Source organism: Alligator sinensis, unplaced genomic scaffold, assembly GCF_000455745.1.
Source record: "Alligator sinensis unplaced genomic scaffold, ASM45574v1 scaffold628_1, whole genome shotgun sequence".
Lineage (NCBI taxonomy): Eukaryota > Metazoa > Chordata > Crocodylia > Alligatoridae > Alligator > Alligator sinensis.
Window position 1 is genome coordinate 3,772,457 of NW_005841873.1, and position 22,181 is coordinate 3,794,637.

General features: G+C 44.0%; 1 protein-coding gene across 1 annotated transcript in view; it reads right to left on the reverse strand.

Moving 5' to 3' along the window:
• Nucleotides 1-1,421: 1,421 nt before the first annotated feature.
• GLT1D1 (glycosyltransferase 1 domain containing 1) overlaps nucleotides 1,422-22,181 on the reverse strand; it is a gene marked incomplete at its 5' end in the record, with an annotated part of 90,274 nt that continues 69,514 nt past the window's right edge. Inside the window, 2 exons of the mRNA XM_025195671.1 lie at nucleotides 1,422-3,638; nucleotides 15,518-15,616. Of these exons, the coding sequence (XP_025051456.1) occupies nucleotides 3,492-3,638; nucleotides 15,518-15,616 (246 nt within the window). The remainder of the gene's footprint in view (nucleotides 3,639-15,517; nucleotides 15,617-22,181) is intronic.

Sequence of the window (22,181 nt, forward strand, 5' to 3'; positions counted from 1 at the left end):
GCCTGGCTGGCAAGCTGACCCCAGCCCTCCCTCCAGCCCTCTGCCAGCTGGGGTGCTCTGACTTGCTTCAACATGCTGTAGTCCTAGGCACACGTTCAAACGGTCACCCAGGAGCAAAACTCCGGCACAATAAGCTCCAGAGTTTATTCATACACAATTGCACGTGTAGACATACACAAGGAAGCTTTGAAAGAACTGTTTTGGAACTACAGTGCCTCTTGTGCTTCTGGGGTACTGTGGCTTATGTACCACCCCTTAACTAGAGGCACAAACAGCCCCAAAATTTAGCCTTGCTGTCTGATTGCCAGATGTCAGAGGTGTCCAGGGCTCAGGCGTTAGGTCTAACCCAACCCCTAAGAAGAAATAAATCCTGATCCAAGGAGTTGCCTTTGTAAGAACAGAAACAAAACGAGCCTGGTCACGTGCACCCAAGTTGTGCCTTCTTTTGAATTAATCTGGCCAACAAAAGAGCTGACGTAGCCGGAATCCATTGTGAAGTTCCCTCGCATCTATTCGGTTCTGCAGATTCACTGGTCCACTGGATGCACATTTTGTTTTGCAAGTATTAAAACATTTCAGTAGAACGTTTCAATGGCCTGAAATGCAGCACAAGCCACAGCAAAGTTCAATGTGAACTTTTTTTTTGCAAGGGGAAATGATGCAAACCCTTTTAGAGTGTTACCTGTGACTCATTTGATCTGCTTTTCCTACAAGACCCTCGGGTAGGGAATGGAGGTCTGGACGAGGAAGTTTAGACTGTATTTGGAAGGAAGTAGGAGAACCCTGAATTGTCTCATGTCACTGATGAGTTAATGTTAAATCAATATAAAATGACCTTGGTGGTTTTAAAACTAAATTGGGGTCATATGAAAAAGGCTGTGTGTGTATGAGAGAGAGAGATCCTTGGGTGAAAGGCTGGAAGCAGTGAAAAACATACATATGTAACAGGTGTATGGTAATGAAATTTGTTCCCCATGAGCTGTGCCCTCTGCTCCCTGTATCTTGAATGACAACGTCTTAACGTTCAAGCATTCGAGACAGATTGGTGGCGAATGACTTCAGACTCGTGTGCTGGTAGTTACTGACGTGTCTCACTGGGTGGCTACGTGACATATCCCAAGGTGCTGATCTCAGTATTACTTGGTATTGCCGGAGAGATTTTGTTCTGCAGTTACTGCGTGCAAATGCAAGCATAGCTCTACTGTAAAGATGAAGTATTGCGTGGAAAACTGCATGCCAACAGTATTTTGTGGGTATGACATTTCTCACTTGCACCCGTTTTTCTGGAATGGTGCAAATTGCTTACACAGGTGCAAGTTGTGTAGAGGGAAAGTTGCTTGATGCTCTAATTGCCACTTGCCACATTTAAAACAAGCTTCTAATCATCGCCCTGTTAAGTCCATGCTTGGCAGGGGAGCCACGCTCCATCCCACATAGGATCCATTTATTTGTTTGTAATGACTATGCTTCTGAATATTTATCAGAAGACAATTTCTGTTTTGGGGTGGGGGAAAGGACATAAAATAAGTCAAAATAATCCCGGTGGCAGATCAAAGAAATACAGGTAGAAAAATCCTTTAACAAGTGGTTCTCAGTAAAGCAAAAGTCCCTGGCAGAGTCTCAGCGGGCGTGAAGAGTAATACCTCCTTGCACTTCAGTGGGCTCATAACCATGTACGTTAGGTACAAATCTGCCTTGTGCCTTGAATCCCAAGAGCAGTGGTTTTCAACCTGTGGTCTGTGGACCCCTGGGGGGTCCACAAAAGATGACTATGATCAATCAAAAATATGTGAATACCCACACTTACAATTCAAAGGGGTCTGCACCTCTATTTGATATTTTTGGGGGTCCACAAATAAATAAAAAAAGCTGGAAAACCACTGCCCTAGAAGTTTCTTCCTAAATTTCTCCTTTAAAAGGTCACTTCCTGTGGTTGCAACAGGAGAGGGCCTACAAAGGAGACTGTGGCCTGATGAGCTGTCATCTGACCAGCAGTAGATAGTGGTACCCAAAGGATATTTGGGCTCACATCTAGTCTAACCATGGTTTCACTGATAGATTAAAGAGCTATTAAATGACCGCTGCTGATTGCTCATGGTTGTAGCTGTGCTGGTCTAAGGACATGGGCAGACAAGCTTCCTTGGGTAAATCTGATGCCGAGAACACAAATGTAATCTTGTCTCAACAGCTGGCTCAGGGAAAACTGCTTAATGCATGTTTTTATACCCAAACTCTCCAAGAGAGCAAGTGTGGTAGCTCTGATTTAAAATCACTCCAATACTGGAGAGCAATTTTTGGTCTATAATACATCACATGGTTTTAGGACAGTACCAAATGAATCAAATCACCCAGAATATTTTACAATAGGAAATTACAAAAGATTTCGGAGAGAGGGATGGAGGCTATCAAAAAGACTTTCTTCTTCAGAATCGCCAACAAAACATTTATGACATATCCAAGAGGTAAAAAGGCAAGCCGATATTCATAGTAAGAGTCGCTGATAAAAGTCAGACCTGATCTGGAGCCCCTTGAAGTCAATTAAAAAACTCCCTCTGCCTTTGACAGAGGCTGGAGTAGGCCTGTTGTGGAAAACAAGGATATTTCTTAGCCGTTAAGCAATCAATAGCGATCAGTGGGAGTTTCATGTGAGCATAAATAGCCCTTCATAAAATACAATCTGTTGTTACATTATGTTTACAGTCATGTCTGAGATTCACAGATGACAAAATTGCACCAAATTACGTACCAAATATAAATTACCTTTTTTTGTCCTGTTTACAGCCTACGCACATCTTTAAGTAAGTATATGAGCTATTGAGGTACTCTTATTCAGTATCTTGGAGGTAGCTTTTATGAACAGAATATACGAACACCAAAGAGTCATTCCATCGCATCAACATCTGGTGTCTTCATCAGCCCACGGACAGGCATGTCTATGAAATACTAATGTGGCAGTAATATGATTAACTCTTCCTGAAAAGATCTCCATTTATGATCTTATACCAGGTCAGCCTGGTTAACGTATGCTTAGTGGATCTATATGTTTGGCCAGTCGAAAGACGACAGCAACAATTCTTCCAACATTTGTACATACATCATTGACATGCATTTGAATGCATTTGGATTAGTATGTACTCTCCAACTGAATTAATCTACCTTTGCTTTGTTAGGCTATAGCAGTAACTGAGTTTGCATGAGTCCAATATGGGTGAAACTCTCCCCTGTGAAAAGGGAATTATTTTTCCCTTTATGATCTGACAAAATTAAATCTTTCCCTTATTTACTACTGCCACCTAGAAGTAGGATGGCAAATTGTCGGGACTGTTGGTGTGATGCAACCTGGCAATTCCCATGTTGTGACGTGGGTGTGTTTGAGTGGCAAACTCTGTCCACAAAGGGTTTTGTTTTTTTCTTTTAAAAAAATGTGACTCTACTTTCATCCATTGAAGTATTTGACACAGAACAAATGTCTACATTTGATATCTGATGATTCACTGGAGTCTCAGGATGAGGCTTTGATAGGTCTTTCTTTCACATTCCCATGAATGATGTTTCTTCACATAGTCTTTTGCCCTGGTTACAATCTTTTTTTCCAAAGTGGGGTTGTTCATCAGACTTTTTGACAGGAGGACAAACTCCTAAAAAGGTGAATAAAACAACAATGAAGTCCAAGTTCCTTGAGACTGTAATAATTCTGAAATGGCTTGAATCACGTACGATACAGTAAGGCAGTTCAACTTTATTAGTGACTATGCAGACCAAGCTGTTGAAGAGCTGCTCTTTAAAGTCAAGCAATGTATTTTGTGCACAAACTGTGATCTGTAAACAGCAAATAAACCTTTTAATCTTACATACAGAGTCCACCAACTAAGACACTTCAGACCAAGGACAGATCTTTAGACCACAGCACTAAAACTACAGGCAAACAATGTAATGAGTGTTTGAGCACTACAATTTTACAGCAATGATGAGTGTCATTGCTGAGTATGAAGTTAAAAATTCAATTGGTTTCCAGGATGAAGGACAGCTGGGATCAGACAGTTTGATCTAGCTTCAATGAGGTGTCTGTCTAATTACCAAAATGGAACTGGCTAAATCTGTCTTGTTCACAATGAGATGAAAAAACACATCCTAAAGACAGCTATAGTTTAAAGCAAGGCCTATGCAGTTAGTAGTAAATCTTGTACATTATTCCAGGGACTAGAAATAAATTCAACCAGGCTATTAAATAGCTGTTAATACCATGCAGTGCTGGAGCCTCATAACCTAGAGGTACGCAGCAGCTTGAACACTATATCAAAAGGCCACAAAACGACCTATGAAATTCCTTTAATTCTATTGGGCAAGTTACTGGACCTGATGGGCTGATGATTTCTTGGTCACTTCCTCTGCTGGTCTGATTTTCTTTTTAGGAAGTTAAAACGTGAAAAGGACTCAAACGTGAAAAGGACACGTCGTCAAACGTGAAAAGGACTGCTGACAGGGCTGTGCAAAATGGCACCGTTCCATTTCGACTTGAGTGTTGAGGATTCGATGGAACAGCGTGTCATATCGAATTTCATTTCAGTTCGAAATTGCTGTTTCGTTTCGTCAAAACAGTGACACTGTTCCGACGCTGTTTCAAGGTTTTGCCCAGGCGCTATAATGGGGAAGCTCGAAACAGCCTCTCATCCGGCAGGCAGATGGGGGCCCACAACTCTGGGAGGGCTGTGGGGGCTGTGCCCATCCTCCTGGGGCTGCAGGCCCCCGATCTGCCTGCTGGATGAGGAAGGGAAGCCGGGTGCTGCCACCTGGGACTGGGGAGCTGGGGAAGAAACCTGAGCCCAATCGCTCAGTTCCCCTCCCCAGTGCTGCAATCAGGCTGGGGAAGGGAACTGAGACCAGCTGAGCTGGGAACTTTCCCCAACTGGATCTGGCCCTGGGGAGGGGAACTCAGCTCAGCTGGGCTCAGTTCCCTTCCCCAGCCCCATCGTATTGCTGGGGAAAGGAACTGAGCCTGCACTGCGATCGGCTTCTCGCAGCCCGGCCACAGGAGGTGGGGAGAGCCAGGGCTGCGCTTCCCGCCTGGCTGAGCCACATGGGGCTGCAGAGCCGGTGGGAGTGCAGCCCTGGTTCTCCGCTGTCTTCCACCGCCTGGCTGCTGACTGCTTCGAAACTCGAAACGTTTCAACTAGCCTTGTTTTGTTTCGAAGCTTTCTCGTTTCAATTCGATTTCACTGTTTCGAGCTCAAAATGAGTCGAAACAGTGTGGAATCAAAACAGCTGGCAAAATTTGGACAGCCCTAGCTGACATCACTTAAAGTAAAGCCATCTGTTTTTGTAGAGCCAGTCTCGTTTTCTACCAACTTTCAACACGGGATTATAAGGGTAGCTAAAACCTTTTCAAACCCTCAATGCATCTATGTGGTCATTCCTAGAAATACCAAAAGAGGTATTAGATCAATGAAAAATTAAAACCAGTAGTTGCTATAGACATGATAACGAAGGAGAATATAATGCAGGCATTCTCCATTAAGGAGAATATCACTGATGCCCTCTAATTGAGGGCTGGAAAGAGAACGTTAGAATTGGGTCAACACACCGTTTGTTAACAAATTGCACTTGAATTTAATTCAGAGCCTTACAATCTGGGTTACCACGGAGTTAAGGTTTGTGATGTAATTCACATTTCTTATACAAAATATGTAACTGCTGTATGATCACTGGGGAAACACTGATATTTGTACACTGTACATAATCCGGGCACCGCCTTGATGCTCAGACAAGACAAGCAAACCTTGAAGTTATGAAACACTTCTGCCCATCTAACATTAGGATATCTGACTGATGCACGCAATGGAAATGTTTTCGTAGTAAATTGTGTAGTCAGAGTTATGGTGGACACTAGAAGAAGGTAAATTTTCATATTTCCATATTGACTGTACTCCAACTATTAAACCAGGGCTGTCCAACTGACAAGCAGCCCAAGGTGTTAAATTGCAGCCCTTTGGGCTCCTGGCAGACATTACACGGAAGGTGAGAGTAACCAGTTAATTGTGTCTTTAGTAGTAACTTGGTCACGCGTTCATGCAGTCAGTTAGAATGGGGAATAAGCCACGCAGTTAATACACAAAATAGATGTGATAACTTTCCAGCTGGTTCTCATTGTGTCTTAAATTGAATGTCTGTCCACAGCCAATCAGTATTCCCAGTCTCAGGAGCCCACCGGAGCTTTGAAGGGCTCTATTTCGCTTCTGTGGCTAGAAGTGCCAGTCTGGGAGCACTGGGCACCCAGCTTGCTCCCCCTGCATCAGCAATAAAGCATGATTTGGATCCTATCCCCATTCCTACAATCATGCCTCCTGCCATGCTATTGTTGGGCCAGCAGATCAGATATCATCATACCTTTAACTGAACATCAGGCAGTGGCCCTGTGCTCCCACCTGGTTGATACCTCCGCATTGCGGTGCAGCAGGCAGCAGCATAAGGCCCATGCTCTTTTTAGCACCAGGCGCTCTTCTTGTATATCACCCTCATGTTCTCAAGAGACAGCAAAAGGATATTTTCCTTCCTACACATCCTTTAGGTCAGCAGAGGTCTTTTTTTTCATCAGGAGGACTATGGTGTAGGGCAGAAGCTCTGCTATGGTTACTGATACACACTATGTCTTGAGGTGCAGCGGGGATGAAATCTCCTTCTACATAACTGCCAGAGACTGAATTATCTGTGCGTATTTCTCCTGCTTCATTTTTCTTCCAGTCAACATTATAAAATCAGGATAATTATTCATAAATGTATCTTATTCAGTCACACTTGGGTCTTTCACATTCACAAGCTGCAAAGTTATCTCTACTAATATATGCAGGTATGATGTCTTTTGAAGAGCATGAAAGCTTCCCTGCAAAATTCAGAGCAGGGTTTCACAAGGGATCTCCCAGCCAGCTCTGCAAATGAACAGGTTTAGTACTATAAGGATAATGTTTTCTTTTAAACCCTTTCCACATTTCCCGCTCTCTGCTGCTGGGATGCCATTGTCACCCACAGCTGTAATCTCTCTCTTTCTGTTATGCCTAAACCGTATCCAAATATTGTTGTGTTTTTTCCCCACAATGTGGCATCTACTTCTTTGACCTCCTGAATATCACAGAGCATTAAATTCACTCACTTTCCTCTATTTTAAGCCCAATAATGTAGGTCAGACTAAGGCAATTCTGCTCAAGAAACAAAACCACCATGGGCCCCAATCTTAGAACCACAGAGAACAAGACTCCACCAATTTATAGAGGTGTAAATTGTAGTTGTGTTGGTCTAAGGACATAGGCAGACAAGGTTCTTTGGGTGAATCTGATATCTTTTATTAGACCAACTTAAATAGTTGGGGGGAAAAAAATTTAGCAAGCTTTCAGGTTTTAAAACCCTTCATCAGGTTTCCTCAGCCAGGTTTTTAAACCTGGAAGCTTGCTAAAAATAATTTTTTCCCCCCAACTATTTAAGTTGGTCTAATAAAAGATATCAGATTCACCCAAAGAACCTTGTCCACCAACTTATGACACTCATGCTTCAGAACGGTTAGATGTACCCAAATCATCCCACGGGTGATCCATGGGAAGGTAAAAAAACAAAAACAAAACCCAACCCCCATGCCCCCCCCAAATAAACCAACTCGATGTCCTTGGTAATTTGATTTGGGTAAAAAATTCCTTCCCAGTTCCATATCTGGTACTTGGTTTGATCCCTGACCATGCAAGCAAGATATGTCCACCCGACATTCAGATAATTACCCTAGAGCACTGGTTCACTCTGATGTCCTGTCTTTAGCTCTGGACAATTGCTGTTGCTTCAGAGCAAGGAGGAAAAGGAAAGTAATTGGGAACATTGATTCTCCACTGATAACTGCAGAGCTGAAGCTCTGATCACGAAGCATGATGTCTGATCTTCCCTCTTACTGAGGTAGCCAAAATGCTTTTCCATATCTTAGGCCTTTGCCATCTTGACTATTGCAACGCCCTCCATTTCTAGTCATTTTGCTATGTGTACTGCCCGTACTAGATCATCCAAGGTTCAGCTTCCAATCTTCTCTACCTTGCCCAGTCATCTGATTGTCCTCCATCATCACCCCTAATGCTTTTTGTATCTACCGGCAACCCTTAATATTCAGTCTGTACAACCTCAGGCAAACTCTCACGCTTCATCTCCCACTACATTCCCATATCCTTCTGTTCTCTCGATATTTGCCCCTGCAAATGTCCTCCTTTTATATCTCATAGTTCATAGTTTCATAGTAGTTTGGGGTCAGAAGGGACCTGAACAGATCATCTAGTCTGACCCCCTCGCCACTGGCAGGAGCACATGCTGGGATCACACGACCCCAGACAGGTGTTCGTTCAACTTCTCCAAGAACATGTGAGTAAGAGAAATGAAGAATGGCTTATGCTGGTGCACACCAGTCTCCTATATAATAACATCAATAAAAACTAATGTTTAAAAATAATGTATGCAACTTATCTCAGAATAGAAGCAGCAATGTAACATTTCTTGACAAGGAGCTCTATTAGTGAGCTTGAAAAATGTGGCTATAGAGGACAAAATCTTGGAAATACCTAAATGTTAGAAGCAATGAGATGCTTCTTCATAGCTAAGATACCTTGTGCTAGGGATAATTCCAGCCTAAGATGAACACGAGTCCAATGTGGAAAAGTAAAAGCTACTACAGAAGAGAAATGTGACATATGGAAAAAGCCAGGGATGAAGAATAAGGATATGTCTGTCTTAGCCATGGCCTTTCTGCATGTGACTGCTGACAAGTCGCTTAAGACGCCGGAAAGATTTACACTGACTTTTCATTGGGACCTATATTACACTCTTGGAGCGCCTAATTTGGGCTAACTTGGTTTTTTGGATGCTTGGCTTTAGAAAGCAGTAACCTAATTGTAGCTCGTACCATAAAAATCACTGACTCTGATCTGAGCTGCAAGTCTCTGGTACCTCTGACAGTCCAGGTCCCCTACTGATGAATCGGGGCACCAAAAATCAATGCCACTTCTGAAAATGGAAGCCTCAATTTAATTTCTTTTTCTTTTAGTACACCCACATAAAGGGGAAGTAGTAGTTTTGCCTCATGAATATTAATATTTAGGATGAGGGTTCAGTCGTTACAGTGCAGAAGAGTTGGGAGAAGGCCATGACGTTTAGGTTAGTAATAAACATTACAGGCCCCTATTTATGGGCAGCAGATGTCCCCCGCAGCATCGTCATCCTCAAAGGTAACGTCCCTACTATGCTCCCCCTCGGGAAAATGGTGCAATTTGACTTTTAAAATAACTAAATTCTGTAAACAGTACATAAAAGAAATATTTTGCAAACAGACCTACATCTCCAACTATCCTTGGGAAATGATCCTGAGAAATATAGCAGGAACCAAGTTAACACAGTGAACATCCCTTGCATTGCTGTGAGAACCAAGCCAGAGCCATTCCATAGCACAGACCCTGAAAATAAGTGTGGTTAATATATTATTTATATAACGAAAGTAAATCTGCAATTAAACCATTTCAATTCCAGCTTCAGGAGATGAAAGAACATGAAACTTAAACAGCAGAGAGTCACCCCAGGGAAGACAAATGCCAGATATAAAACTAAATTAACAATTCAGAATAGCAACACACCTTCCTAGTAATGGCAGAGCTCAGCAGCTGCAGGCATATCTGTGTGCTTTATAGGGCTATGGATTTGTATTTCCCAACCAGCGAAGCAGTCGGAGCTGGCCAAAAATAGCAAGCTAGTCTGTTTGGTACTGAAACCCTCCATACTAGAAACCTATATTAAACGATAGATCTTGGCATGTAGCCATACTGCCATATAATGGGCATGGTCTGAGCCTATGCTGCTACACGAAGGTGCCATGCCAGACAACTGATCTTGCCTTTGCTTGCCTTGTTCTTCCCTGCCTCTGTTTTAAAAGACGGCAGCATTATTCTTGTTGCCCCTTAAAGTATTGTGTCTGAACTCCTCGTAGGGGCCTGGAGAGTTTTGTACAGCTAACACCTGGTTGTGACCCTGTGCAGGGGCTGGCCTTCATAAACCTGAAATCTCTGGCTGCTAAACTACTGAACGTGGCCTCTCCATTTTACCACGCTTTGGCGATTACGACCCAAACACGGCTTGCTATTCCTTTATTTCTTAAGGCATCGGTTTCCGTTCGGAGTCGCATTAACTCAGTGTCACGTTGCATAAACTTGCACGTTGGAGTCACGGCAGAAACAAAAACATGGCTTGAAAAGAAGGCGGCTAACTACTCGCCGTGCAAGGTCAACATGTCTTGTGGTTTTCCCTTTTATGTTAACTGCTGCAACCAGCTGGCTATTTCCTGTGCTGATTAGCTGGGTTGCCTATGTATATGGCCATGCAATCTCAAAATACCCACAGGTGGTTAATTAAAACAAGCATAATTAAGCAAAATGTTGTCTAAATTCTTTGTAGCTAGGAAAGGTCACTTCTTTTTCCCTAAGAAGGAAAGTTTGTGCTTTTATAATATTTTGTTTTCTAATATCCACTCAAATTCCTTCCATTTAGCTCCCAAAGGATAAGACAAGAGTAGCCCACAAACCAGAGCAACTCCTCCCCAACATGATCTACCTTGTTCCTTTGCGAAGTAGCATTTTTGGGGAAAGAAGAAACCCCTGGCACTAACTACTTCCTAGAGAACGAATTTTAAGTCAAATATGGAAACTTCCTGAAGTTTGATATATGTTCAGAGGTAGAAAGAGATGAGCTTCATAGATTTTTAGGGTCAGAAGGGACCTCAGTAGATCATTGAGGCCCTTCCCTGGGCCCTGGGCAGGAAAGAGCGCTGGGGTCCCATGACCCCAGCCAGGTGTTTGCCAAGTCTCCTCTTAAATACCTCCAAGGTAGGGGAGATCATCACCTCCCTTGGAAGCCCATTCCAGACTGGTAACCCTTACCGTAAAGAAGTTCTTCCTAATATCTAGTCTAAATCTGCTCTTTGTCAGTTTGTGGCCGTTGCTTCTAGTTACTCCACGGGGCGCCTTGCTAAACAGAGCATCTCCTATACCTTGCTGCCTGCCCCCCTCCAGCGAATTTGTAGACGGCCACAAGATCCCCTCTCAGCCTTCTCTTGCGAAGGCTGAAGAGATCCAGGTCCCTCAATCTCTCCTTGTAGGACCTTTCCTGCAGGCCACTAACCATACGAGTGGCCCTCCTCTGGACCCTCTGAAGGTTATCCACATCCATCCTCAAGTGCGGCGCCCAAAACTGGACGCATTACTCCACCTGTGGCCTCACCAGTGCTGCACAGAGGGGAAGGATCACCTCCCTGGACCTGTTCATGATGCACCTGCTAATGCATGATAGGGTGCGATTAGCTCTATGGATCACTTCATCACATTTGTCGACTCATGTTCATCTTTGACTCCGAGATCCCTTTCTCCTGTTGTGCTGCTTTGAAAGTCATTTCCCAGTCTGAGCTGGATATCTGCAGTGTCCAGCTGGGCTCAGGAAACATCTACAGGTGCTGAAAAACCACAGCATTTTGTTGCTGGATATGAGCAGGTGGGAAGGTGCTTCCCAAAAGGGTTGCTCAAGCCATTCAGAATAGCTGTGAGCTGCAGGGTGTGTAGGTATCATGATGGGGAAATGGAGGAGAGGGGAGGAACAGTTTGCGATCTCCAGAATTGACTTACTGGTACCTAAGGAGCGGCAAAACAGTCCTCCTTTCCTCGAGAAGGAGGTGGGGAAAAAAAGGCTTATCTGAGGGAGGAAGCTTATAGGAGAGTCCGACCCTGCAGCAGCGTGCGTGGGGAAGTTTGCCCAAGAGAAATGGCAAGGAAACCACCCTCACCCCAAAGAGAAATCCTATTGACCTTTTACTTACTTCAATACAGCTATATAGACTCTAATATTAGATACTGTCTGGGGGAAAATGGTAATTATCTTAAAGATTAAGACTCAAAACTAGATCCAATTACATTGACTATCCATCAACTTATTCATGGATAAGGAGAGGAGTGATTTCGGGTTACTGCTTAACAATATCAACACTGCCCGGGATATGACTGAGAATCACAATCGCTCTTTCCTCACTGATTAAAAATCTGGACTATTCAGACCACTAATCTGGTGTCTGCTCCTTTCTGAATAACCTGAATCAGAATTGGACAGATGGAAAACAGCATGTAAACCTTAATTCCAAAGAATATCTCTAAACAATTCATTCTGATGGAGAGAATTAATTTGGAAGCAAACTAATTTGCTGTAATTGAGGTTATTATGCAAGAATATTTCCTAGATTCTTAAGACCACCAAGTAATCAGAATAAGAGAGAAACTGTAGTTGCTTTCTACCACCTCCCTTGTCTTACCCCTACTGCCACTTTCAATTCTCTAAGAAACTAGGATTCAAAGCGCTACAGAATTGATGGATACTTCGTCTAACAATACAACAGGTTTTAGAAAGGGTTGCAGCTAGATCTATTCTAATTTGTCTTGCTCTTTGATCCATTAAAACTATACTGACCTTGTGATATGATCCTGACTATGAGCCTAGAGAAACTGTGGCATCTCCATCCCTGGAAGTTTTCAAGAGCAGGCAAGACAGACACTTGGCTGAGAGGGTTTAATTAGAGATGATCCTAGCTTGAGCAGAGGGCTGGACTAGATGACCTTGTGAGGTCCCTTCCACCTCTACTTACTTACGATCCTATATATTATATTGACTGCTTTGAAAACCTGCATTTGATACAAATTTGTATTAAGAATTATTAAATCATCATTTTATAGTCACTTTATTTTTTAAGACCATAGGTGAAAGTGACTGGTGCATTGTCTGGCACTTTGGAAGAAAGTTATTCAAACATCTCCAGGAAGATCAATATATTAACATGCAAATACATTTTTTTTTTTGCTGACCCACTTAGAAACCTTTGATGTCAATACAGTATCAAAGGACTTTTATTATATATGTATAATACAACTGTTCACATATGGGGAAAGAATGTATTATGTCCCTTTCCAAGTTAGGGTACCTGTACAAACATTAATCATACCAATGCATATATTACCTAGCTACTAAGGTAACATTTTTACTTAATTACATTCAGGGATGTCTAAGGGGAGGTGGAGGGAATACCAGGGGAAAAAGTGGCCTGAATGCAGCATGTTGTGGGGGTTGGGAAAGACATAGCCTGAAGTAAGATAAATGCAAAATGCTTTGGTACACTGGTAAGGACTCCCACCACTAAAGCTGAAGGCATACTTTTGTATTTTGATTTTCATATAAATATAATTTTATATAAGACGCTGTTGGATCATAGACCCTGACCCTGCCAAGTTTTACCCTGGTGCGTAAGTTGGCCCACAAGCAAGGCATATGTGACAGCGGTATTTGAGTTCAAAACCAAAGGTATCTGGTGTGTTGGGGGTAGCACCAGCATGTGCGTGCATCCGATGGCAGGGGACTGCCAGGACTTGTGCTTGGTATTAAGTCCCAGGGAAGTGGTCCTTGCCCCTACCTTGGGCAAATTCAAGAGGAGGTTGGACGATCACCTGTCTGGGGTCTTGTGAACCCAGCATTTGTCCCTGCCTGTGGCAAGGGGTCAGGCTAGATGATCTGTTCAGGTCCCTCCTGACCCTCGCTACTATGAAACTATTCAGTAGCAATTATGCAACTGCATCCATCGCCGTGGACCCCCAGTCCCGGGCAGAACTCGACTGAAGTCAACGGGCCCTTTGCAGGGACAGTTTCAGAACCAGGGTTTAAATGCACGAACAGGTTTGGCTGGGAACAGTTTGACAGCTTTGTCTCCTTGGGATGATGGAGGGGGTGGGGATGAAGGTGCAATCCTTATCTAGGAAAACAGATTGCAGTAGTTTAGCAAAGATTTGGTTATAAAAACCCAAAAGGAACAATGAGTTCTCTAGGGAGAAAACTGTTAGTTGCAACCGTCTTTCCACCTAAAAAAAAATTGCCGAAGACTAATGAAAATAAAGAGAAACTACCTTCCTGAGACTAAGCTTAATGGCATGCATTAATCACTCTCCACTCCGCAAAATGGGTAAATACAATGTATTTTCCACTTTGCTAAATGAGCAAATAGGCTATACTAGTAAGTTTTATTTAATCTTGAGTTGGATAAAAAACTGCTCTGCTGATGACTGGCTGGTACTTAATAAATTCTAGCTCATGTAATAAACAAATTGATTCATCCCACAACCGTTCTTCCCCAGTAAGCATTACCGACTAACAGGGATATCAGCTGACCTGTAAAAATAATGCGAGTCACACAGTAAAAATGTGGATAGTTTGAAAACCGGATAAGATTTTAATAGAATTTCTTTCCTTGGCTACTGAAGCAATGGGTGCTTTAGGAATAGATAATATTAGTAAAACAATAATCCAGTATGCTGGCAGGTCAAGCAAATTTAAAGCAGAGAGCAACTTAGTCGCTCTGACAGAGCCAAGGCAGAACACCAGAGTTGGCAATTTAATGAATACTGGCCAGAGCCAGTTCTGGTGGGACGTGTTAGGTCCCTATCAAGCACATCTATTGGAGAATAAATTAGTCCTTTTAATCAAGTCATCAGCTGAATCTGTCTTGCATCCTAAATTGAAAGCATCAAACTGTATTCTGAATCCTTGACTCCTTTTCTTACTACAACACGCGACTGGTGACAAAGCCGCCTGTTTCTTTTTGAATTAACAGAGTCTTGACACTGAATCTTTAAATAAAAATAAGCTTGTGCACAGTCCTCTTGGTTTTTCTTTTCAAGTACTAAATGGCCTCTACAGGATCCCTATGATCCTACTTTCTTTGTGCTTTTTTTTTTCTCCCTTCCCGCTGATGGAAAACCACAGCAGAAAAATTAAGTGTTTTTTTTCCCCCAAAGACTAGTAGGAATCTGTAGCAGAGCCATTTATACACAATGCACCAAAGCAATTACAGATCAATAACATAATAACAGAAAAAAAATCACAATAATCAAAGACTCTCCAGAATTTCCACGTATGTAATGTTGCTTCCCAAATGCACAGTTATCCCAAATGTTCTCTTTACTTTCTGCATAATTGTAGCCATTCATTATTTTCTGCTCCAACATAATCCATGGCCTAATAAATCTAAATCTTAACATTATCCGTGCATTTAGTGAACCGGTCCTTGTAAGTTCACCTTTCACTCTGTGCTCCAAGGGAGATGTGATAGACGCACAATACCTACCCTAGGGTTTGGCTCAGAAATCACCAGAACTAAAACAGCCGCTGATCAGACACGAACTGACCGGTATTCAAATAAGTGGCAGGTTCCTGATCACCATAGACTCGAAATAAGCATTCAGCAAGGCTGACCCCTAGCAAAAATGTAGTGAATTGCAAAGAGAGCAAAAGCAGTTGGTTAAAGGCAGGCTAGGCACCCGGGTTAAGTGAATCGGAGTACGGCTGCTGCAAGAACCTAGATGCGAACAACTTAATGGAAAATAATCTTTGAAGGAAGCTAAAAATATCTGAATAGTATGTTGTGTTTTGTTACCTGGGGATCTGCAAACAACAGTCCTGTGTCTTTATGTTTTATGATGGCTGCGTTTCCAGGAATATTCCTTGCCAGCACTGGAACGTCTAAATCCATTGCCTAAAGCGGACAGGGAAAAAAAAACCCCAAGACAACAATTTTAGGAGAAGTTTGTACAGAGACGAAAATACTGCTGCAGTGTGAGCCGCCCCTTCCCAAATACCATGTTAACCACTTCATGGACCCTCGACATCAACACTTTTAAAATATTATCTTTGCTGATTGCCTTGACGGCTGCTGGATGGATGGTTCCTCTTTTAGTGCCAGTGTTCAAAGTGGTTACAGAGTTTCTTAGCAGAGGGGAAAGCTGAAAACCCTTACAAGTTCCTAATTTATAGCAGGAATTGAGGGGTTAAGATAAATCATAAGAAACCAGGGCTGGAAGGGACCTCCTAAGGTCATCAAGCCTCGTGCCCCAGCTCAGCGTGGAGGGGAGGGATGCTGGAACAAGCCAGTAAAGACGCTTGTAGACGCGACGGGACTTCAGTCCTTAGGGTTGCAATCTATGCCCCCTAAACCAAAATGGTGGTTATTTAATTGCAACGGTGGGGTTTTATTTTTCTGTCCCTGTTATGGCAAGGGGTCCGATCCTTTTTTCTCTTTTGGCGGAGCCTGCCCAACACTGGGGGGGGTGGGTTGAGTGGCCCCTGAGATGCGGGGGTGCCCCGGTCCTTCCCTCTATGGTGGTGGTGCCCTCAGGGGCCACCTGGGAGGTCTGCTAGTAGGCCAGCTTGGAGGCAGCACCTGGTCTGATCCAACTCTTCCCCGACCTCGGGCTGGGGCAGCACCTGGCCTGCCAGCAGCCCTCCTGGGCAGCCCTCGGGGGGGGCCCGCCACTGTGGAGGGAAGGACCAGGGGCCCCTGCAGCTCAGGGGTTGCTCGGCCGACTGACAGCTTCCCCCCCCCCCCCCCCCCCGGTCATGGGAGACGCAGGCAGGCTCCGCCGGGGGGCAGGAGGGGAGAATCGGGCCCCTTGCTGCTTCTGTTTTCAGCAGACACCTGCTGAAGGCAGAAGTGGCGAGGGGCTTGATCCTTTTTTTTCTGCAGAGCCTGCCCACCTCTCCCGTGGCTGGAGGGTGAGCTGACTAACAGCCACACTGCATCGCTGCTAACTAAATTACATTGAGATGTAGTTTAGTTTGCAACAATGCAAGCTGATTTGAAACCCCCAAAGCCCTTGCACGTGCACAGTGTGACATTTTCGTCACATGGACATGCTAATAGTGTCTTGTGTACAAGCGCCCTCTGTCTGCAAATTGTGCCCACTTCTGAGTGAGAGTCTGGCTCGTTGCCTTGAGATCTGCAGAGCTCAAACCCCACAATGTGCCCCATCAAGGCCGTGCTGTGAGGCCACAGAAGATGTGGCAGAACCAGAACTGCCCTCACCTGAGTAGCTGCAGGTTGCCTGCTAGACAGATGCAGGGAAGGGGACATGGGGTTGCTGGCTGCTGCTTATATCATTTCAGACTGTCTGCAGATCCAGGTTTCTCTCGCACGAATCATGACCTTTGTGACTATATGTTATGGCTAGAAACTTTTAAAACTAGAGTTCAAATATTACAGCAACCAGTGGGTGAGACCTGGTCACCCTAGAAAAGACTCTACCTGCTGCCTACTTACGCATTTGTCAAGCCCCAATTTGAAATTTTAATTACTATTGCTGGCTTTGGAAATCTCAAAATGCATCGATTCAGAACAAATAAAGTCTCGTCTTGTCCAATTATCACAGTGTCAAACAACAGAAAGAAATTCACTCCACAAAATGTTCAATCTATTTCATACTGATTCACTGTCACTTTAGCGAGAATGCAGTTTTAATTACTGTCATTATAGTCTCTGATGGAGAGCACTTTTCCTTCAGTCTAAGTGGCATGAAAACAAGGCTTAAGGTGGGGGACAAAGAAATGGGACAAAACACTTGTTTTGTTTTTAAATCTGGACAAAACTGGAAAAAAAAACCCCCACAAAAGCCACAGCCCATAATATGCGATTCCAATTATGATCTGAACAGTAAAGGAACGCCTAGCAACAGGTGTTAATAGTTTAAGGTATCCAAGGGAAATATAATTTCACTGCAGAGAAAACTGCCTTGGCTACACCAATCCTAGTCCTTCTGGCATCCACATCCGCTTTGCCGTAGTTAGCTTGAAAAGTATAATCCTGAGTGTTACATCTGGTCTAGACTTTACACCAGAAAACAGTAGGCTAACTGGAGTAACTGGGATTGAGGAAGGGGAAAAACAGATTATGCAGCTGGAGCTAAGGGCTAGATTTTCTGAAGACATCTTGGAACCTAAAGACATAAGGGTGTGCCTCGGCGGCAGAATTAGATTAAAAATATTTACTCGCTCGGGATAGGTGATTATGGTTCAATTCTTCCCCTGTGCCTTGAGGGCATTTAGATCCACATCCATCACCTGCCAGAATCACCTGATCATCAGCCTAGATCAGGGGTGAGCAAAATGTGGCCCGGGGGCCAGATGTGGCTCGCCAAGCCATTCTATCCGGCCCTTGGGACAAAAAAAAAAATGTGGAAAATTAATATTAATCTGTCCCTGGCTGCCTGTCATGCAGCCCTCAATGGCTTGCCAAAACTCAGTAAGCGGCCCTCCACCCAAAATAATTGCCCACCCCTGGTCTAGATGATCCCCTGGGATGAGGCATTCTCCATTTCTTCCTTTGTCCTCTGTCCACTCTGTCTGGATCCAACACTGGTACTACGAGGTAGTAATTTTACTACTAGATCGCTGAATCTTTTTTCCAGGTCAAATTTGTCTAACTTCATCTTCCTGACACTTGATGCTGTTATGTCTTTTTATCAGTAAGACTGAAAAGTTCCCCAGCTATTAGGCCCCTTTTTCCATGAATCTATACAGTGATCAAGTTGCCCCTCAACTTTCCTGGGGCCCAGATCCCCCAGATGTCAGGAGAGAGAAATGGCCAGCAAATACTTATTTCAGTGTTTTGTATTTCTCCTTCAGTTTAAAAACTGCTGGGGTAGTTCAAACCTGGATACTTCATGTGGCTTTTGCCATATTGACACAACTTTTCTAGATGCTCTCTCCCAGTGAAATAAAACCTTGTTCAGAGAAATAATCCCTGTATCTATTTTTCAATAGATTGCTCCAGAATCCGTTGTGGTGACTACCTGCCACTTGCTAACTGGGGAATGCAGGGCAAGTAGGATAAAACCAGGCAGCTTTCACTCAAGCCACATCCTGAACAATTCATTAACCACAATGGCAATATATACAAAGGTTGACCAACCAACGTATGAGTGTCGTGTGCGTGGCTGTCTAATGCTGAGTTTCCTACACATTGTTCTGCTGAGCCAGGTCTAGCCTGCAGAGCACTGCTCGTTGTAGGACCCCCTTCTCCGAACACCATGCAAACTGCAGCTCACTACAGTTGGCCACAAAGTTCACATTTCGTTTCCCAGCACTGCTGGGGAAAGGCTCTGTTCTATCTTTGGGAGTCTGAGGGCAATAAACACAACAAATTAAAAAAAAAACCCCTCTGAGGCCCCAAATCACATAGGTGCTGATGAATTACAGCCACCAAATGACAGAACAGATGGCCAAATACATAAGACAAGGGTTGGCTTTCTACCAGCCAGACATACACAAATGAATTGTGCTGTAAATAATTACTTCATAAAGTGGCTTGGAATTTAATGCAGGCGCTTAGTCTATTTTTAAGCACTAAAAAGAATCATTTGCATTGTTGGAAATATGTATAATTCACTGACCTATAGCACCTGCAAATAATGGGTTAAACAGCAATTAATCTGGATGGCCATCTGGTTTGTCACATTATTTGGCCTGCAAATATGTTTTAGTAATTCAGAAGAATGTAGGGTATAAATTTACTTTTCCAAGCATAACACACAATGCACGTTTCCTACTAGTCAGGGTAAGGTTTGGGAAAGGAAATGCAGTTTTTGCTTGATTTCCTGACTTTCTGGAGTTTCCTTCTCTGCCTTCATAATCGGTGGGTTAAATTCCAAGGCACTAGTGCTGGACTTCGCATGATGGCTGAGGCTGGATTTTGTACCCTAATTACAATCTGCTAGAAGGTACCCACCTCTCAGTGCTTCGATTTCTACACTGCGTTTTCTTTATTTGACTCCCTGATTTAGGCTACGGACAATAATTGCAAATAAACCTGTATAAATGATTGGAAACCGCTTCAAATCTGTAACACAACAGAAGTTCATTGCACATAAACCACTTTCAAAATGGCCAAAAGCAATTTAAGATAAACCTGAATGGATGTGTATCTGACTTAACTGACTTAGGTTAAATTGATTTATTGAACTTTTGTCCCAGATCCCCTCCAGATTCAAGTTAACTCACAGCCCCCAGCATGCTTCGCACCTCCCCCCAAATCCCGCCCCCCCACCACCTTGTAGAGTGGGTGGGCTAGCCTTGGCCCAAGCTGTCTGCAGGGAGGTGTGCTTGAGTCCCTTCCTACCCCAGTTTCTGGCCTGGGCCACTGTAGGCACGTGGCTGCATTTCCAGAATCAAAAGTGAATGTCTGTTGACTTGCTATTGTTTCAATCTGTGCAGTTTAGACTAACCTACAAAGATTGAATTGCTTCAGCCTTGGGCTTTTTGGCTGTCTGTACTTAGCCTTAAAGGTTGTATTAGTTGCAAGATCATGATTTTTAAAACCCCTGCAGCAAACAGTAGACTGGAGGAGTGGGTTTCTGGTGAAAGGCTGTTGGGGTCAAAAAGCTTTGGTTCATCCACTCAAATGTATAATCTGGGCAGCACTAATAGGTTTCAACTGAAAGAGATCTGTATGATGTGGATGCTAGTTGACCAGATGAACTAGAGCAGAAGGTGCTCAACTTTCCAGCCCCACAGGCTGGATGAGTCACGTCATGCCTGTCCTCAGGCCAGATCCGCTGCATAGGGTCTGCAGGCTGGACACAGCATCGGTTCAGTGTTGGGGGCCAGTCTGCAGGTGCAACCTGAGTCCTGCATGATCTAGCCATAGCCTGGCCTCACGCAGCGGCCCTGCCCCACACACTAGATGCAGCCATGACCAAGCCCTGCACATCAGATAAGGCCACAAAACAAACTCATGTGCCGAGGCATAGGGCCATGTTATCCAGCCTACAGTGCTCCCTACAGGTCTAGAAATTTGGCAGTGAGAGAATGGTGACAAGATTAACTGGCACGGCTCTTGGCAAGTAATGCTGCTACCTCATCCCTGCAGCCAAATTTCTGGACCTGTAGGAAGCCTCACAGGCTGAATGATACTGCCTCTCCCACATGGGCTGGAGGTTGAGCACCACTGAAGTACAGCCAACAATCAAAGTAGTGATGTCTGGTGATAACTTTGCTTACAGCATGAAGTAACCAGATATGACTTGGTTGTTTAAAAGGACAACTGGGCTCCTTGTGCAAAGAAAATTATGCATATGAGTTAATTTTTTTGAAATGCATGACCTTATTAAATTCTGCATGTTCTGGTGGATTAAAAGGTTCTTGAAAGAGTCCAAAAACTTCAGCCAGTTAGTTTTGTGCCTGGTTAATTAAACAAGATCTTAACAGACATCTCCTCCTAAAATTGGCCATCACAGGTTGGCTGTTTGCCTAATTAAACTGATACTTCTTTCAAGAGGTATGTTTGGAAGGCAGGTGCTTCCATCACGCTACCCATAGTTGTCCAGGGAATACTCTTAGAAAATCCAAATAATTCGACATGGTATTTGGTGGTTCTGGATGAACATCAAAGTCTTTGAAAAAATTATCAAGGCTCACATTTGTGAGAGCCCGGCAGGACAAATTATGCTGAGGGGAAACCAGCACGGGTTCGTGGCAGGCAGATCGTGCCTGACCAATCTAGTTTCTTTTTATGACCAGGTTACGAAACGCCTGGACACAGGAGGAGGGGTGGATGTCGTATACTTAGACTTCAGGAAGGCCTTCGATACGGTATCCCACCCCATACTGGTGAACAAGTTAAGAGGCTGTGACTTGGATGACTACACAGTCCGGTGGGTGGCAAATTGGCTGGAGGGTCGCACCCAGAGAGTCGTGGTGGATGGGTCGGTTTCGACCTGGAAGGGTGTGGGAAGTGGGGTCCCGCAGGGTTCGGTCCTTGGACCGATACTCTTTAATATCTTCATCAGTGACTTGGACGAGGGAGTGAAATGTACTCTGTCCAAGTTTGCAGATGACACAAAGCTACGGGGAGAAGTGGACATGCCGGAGGGCAGGGAACAGCTGCAAGCAGACCTGGACAGGTTGGACAAGTGGGCAGAAAACAACAGAATGCAGTTCAACGAGGAGAAATGCAAAGTGCTGCACCTAGGCAGGAAAAATGTCAGCACACATACTGCCTAGGAAATGACCTGCTGGGTGGCACGGAAGCGGAAAGGGATCTTGGAGTCCTAGTGGACTCCAAGATGAACGTGAGTCGGCAGTGTGACAAAACCATCAAAAAAGCCAATGGCATTTTATCGTGCATCAGCAGATGCATGACGAATAGGTCCAAGGAGGTGATACTTCCCCTCTATCGGGCACTGGTCAGACCGCAGTTGGAGTACTGCGTGCAATTCTGGGCGCCACAATTCAAGAGGGATGCAGATAACCTGGAGAGAGTCCAGAGAAGG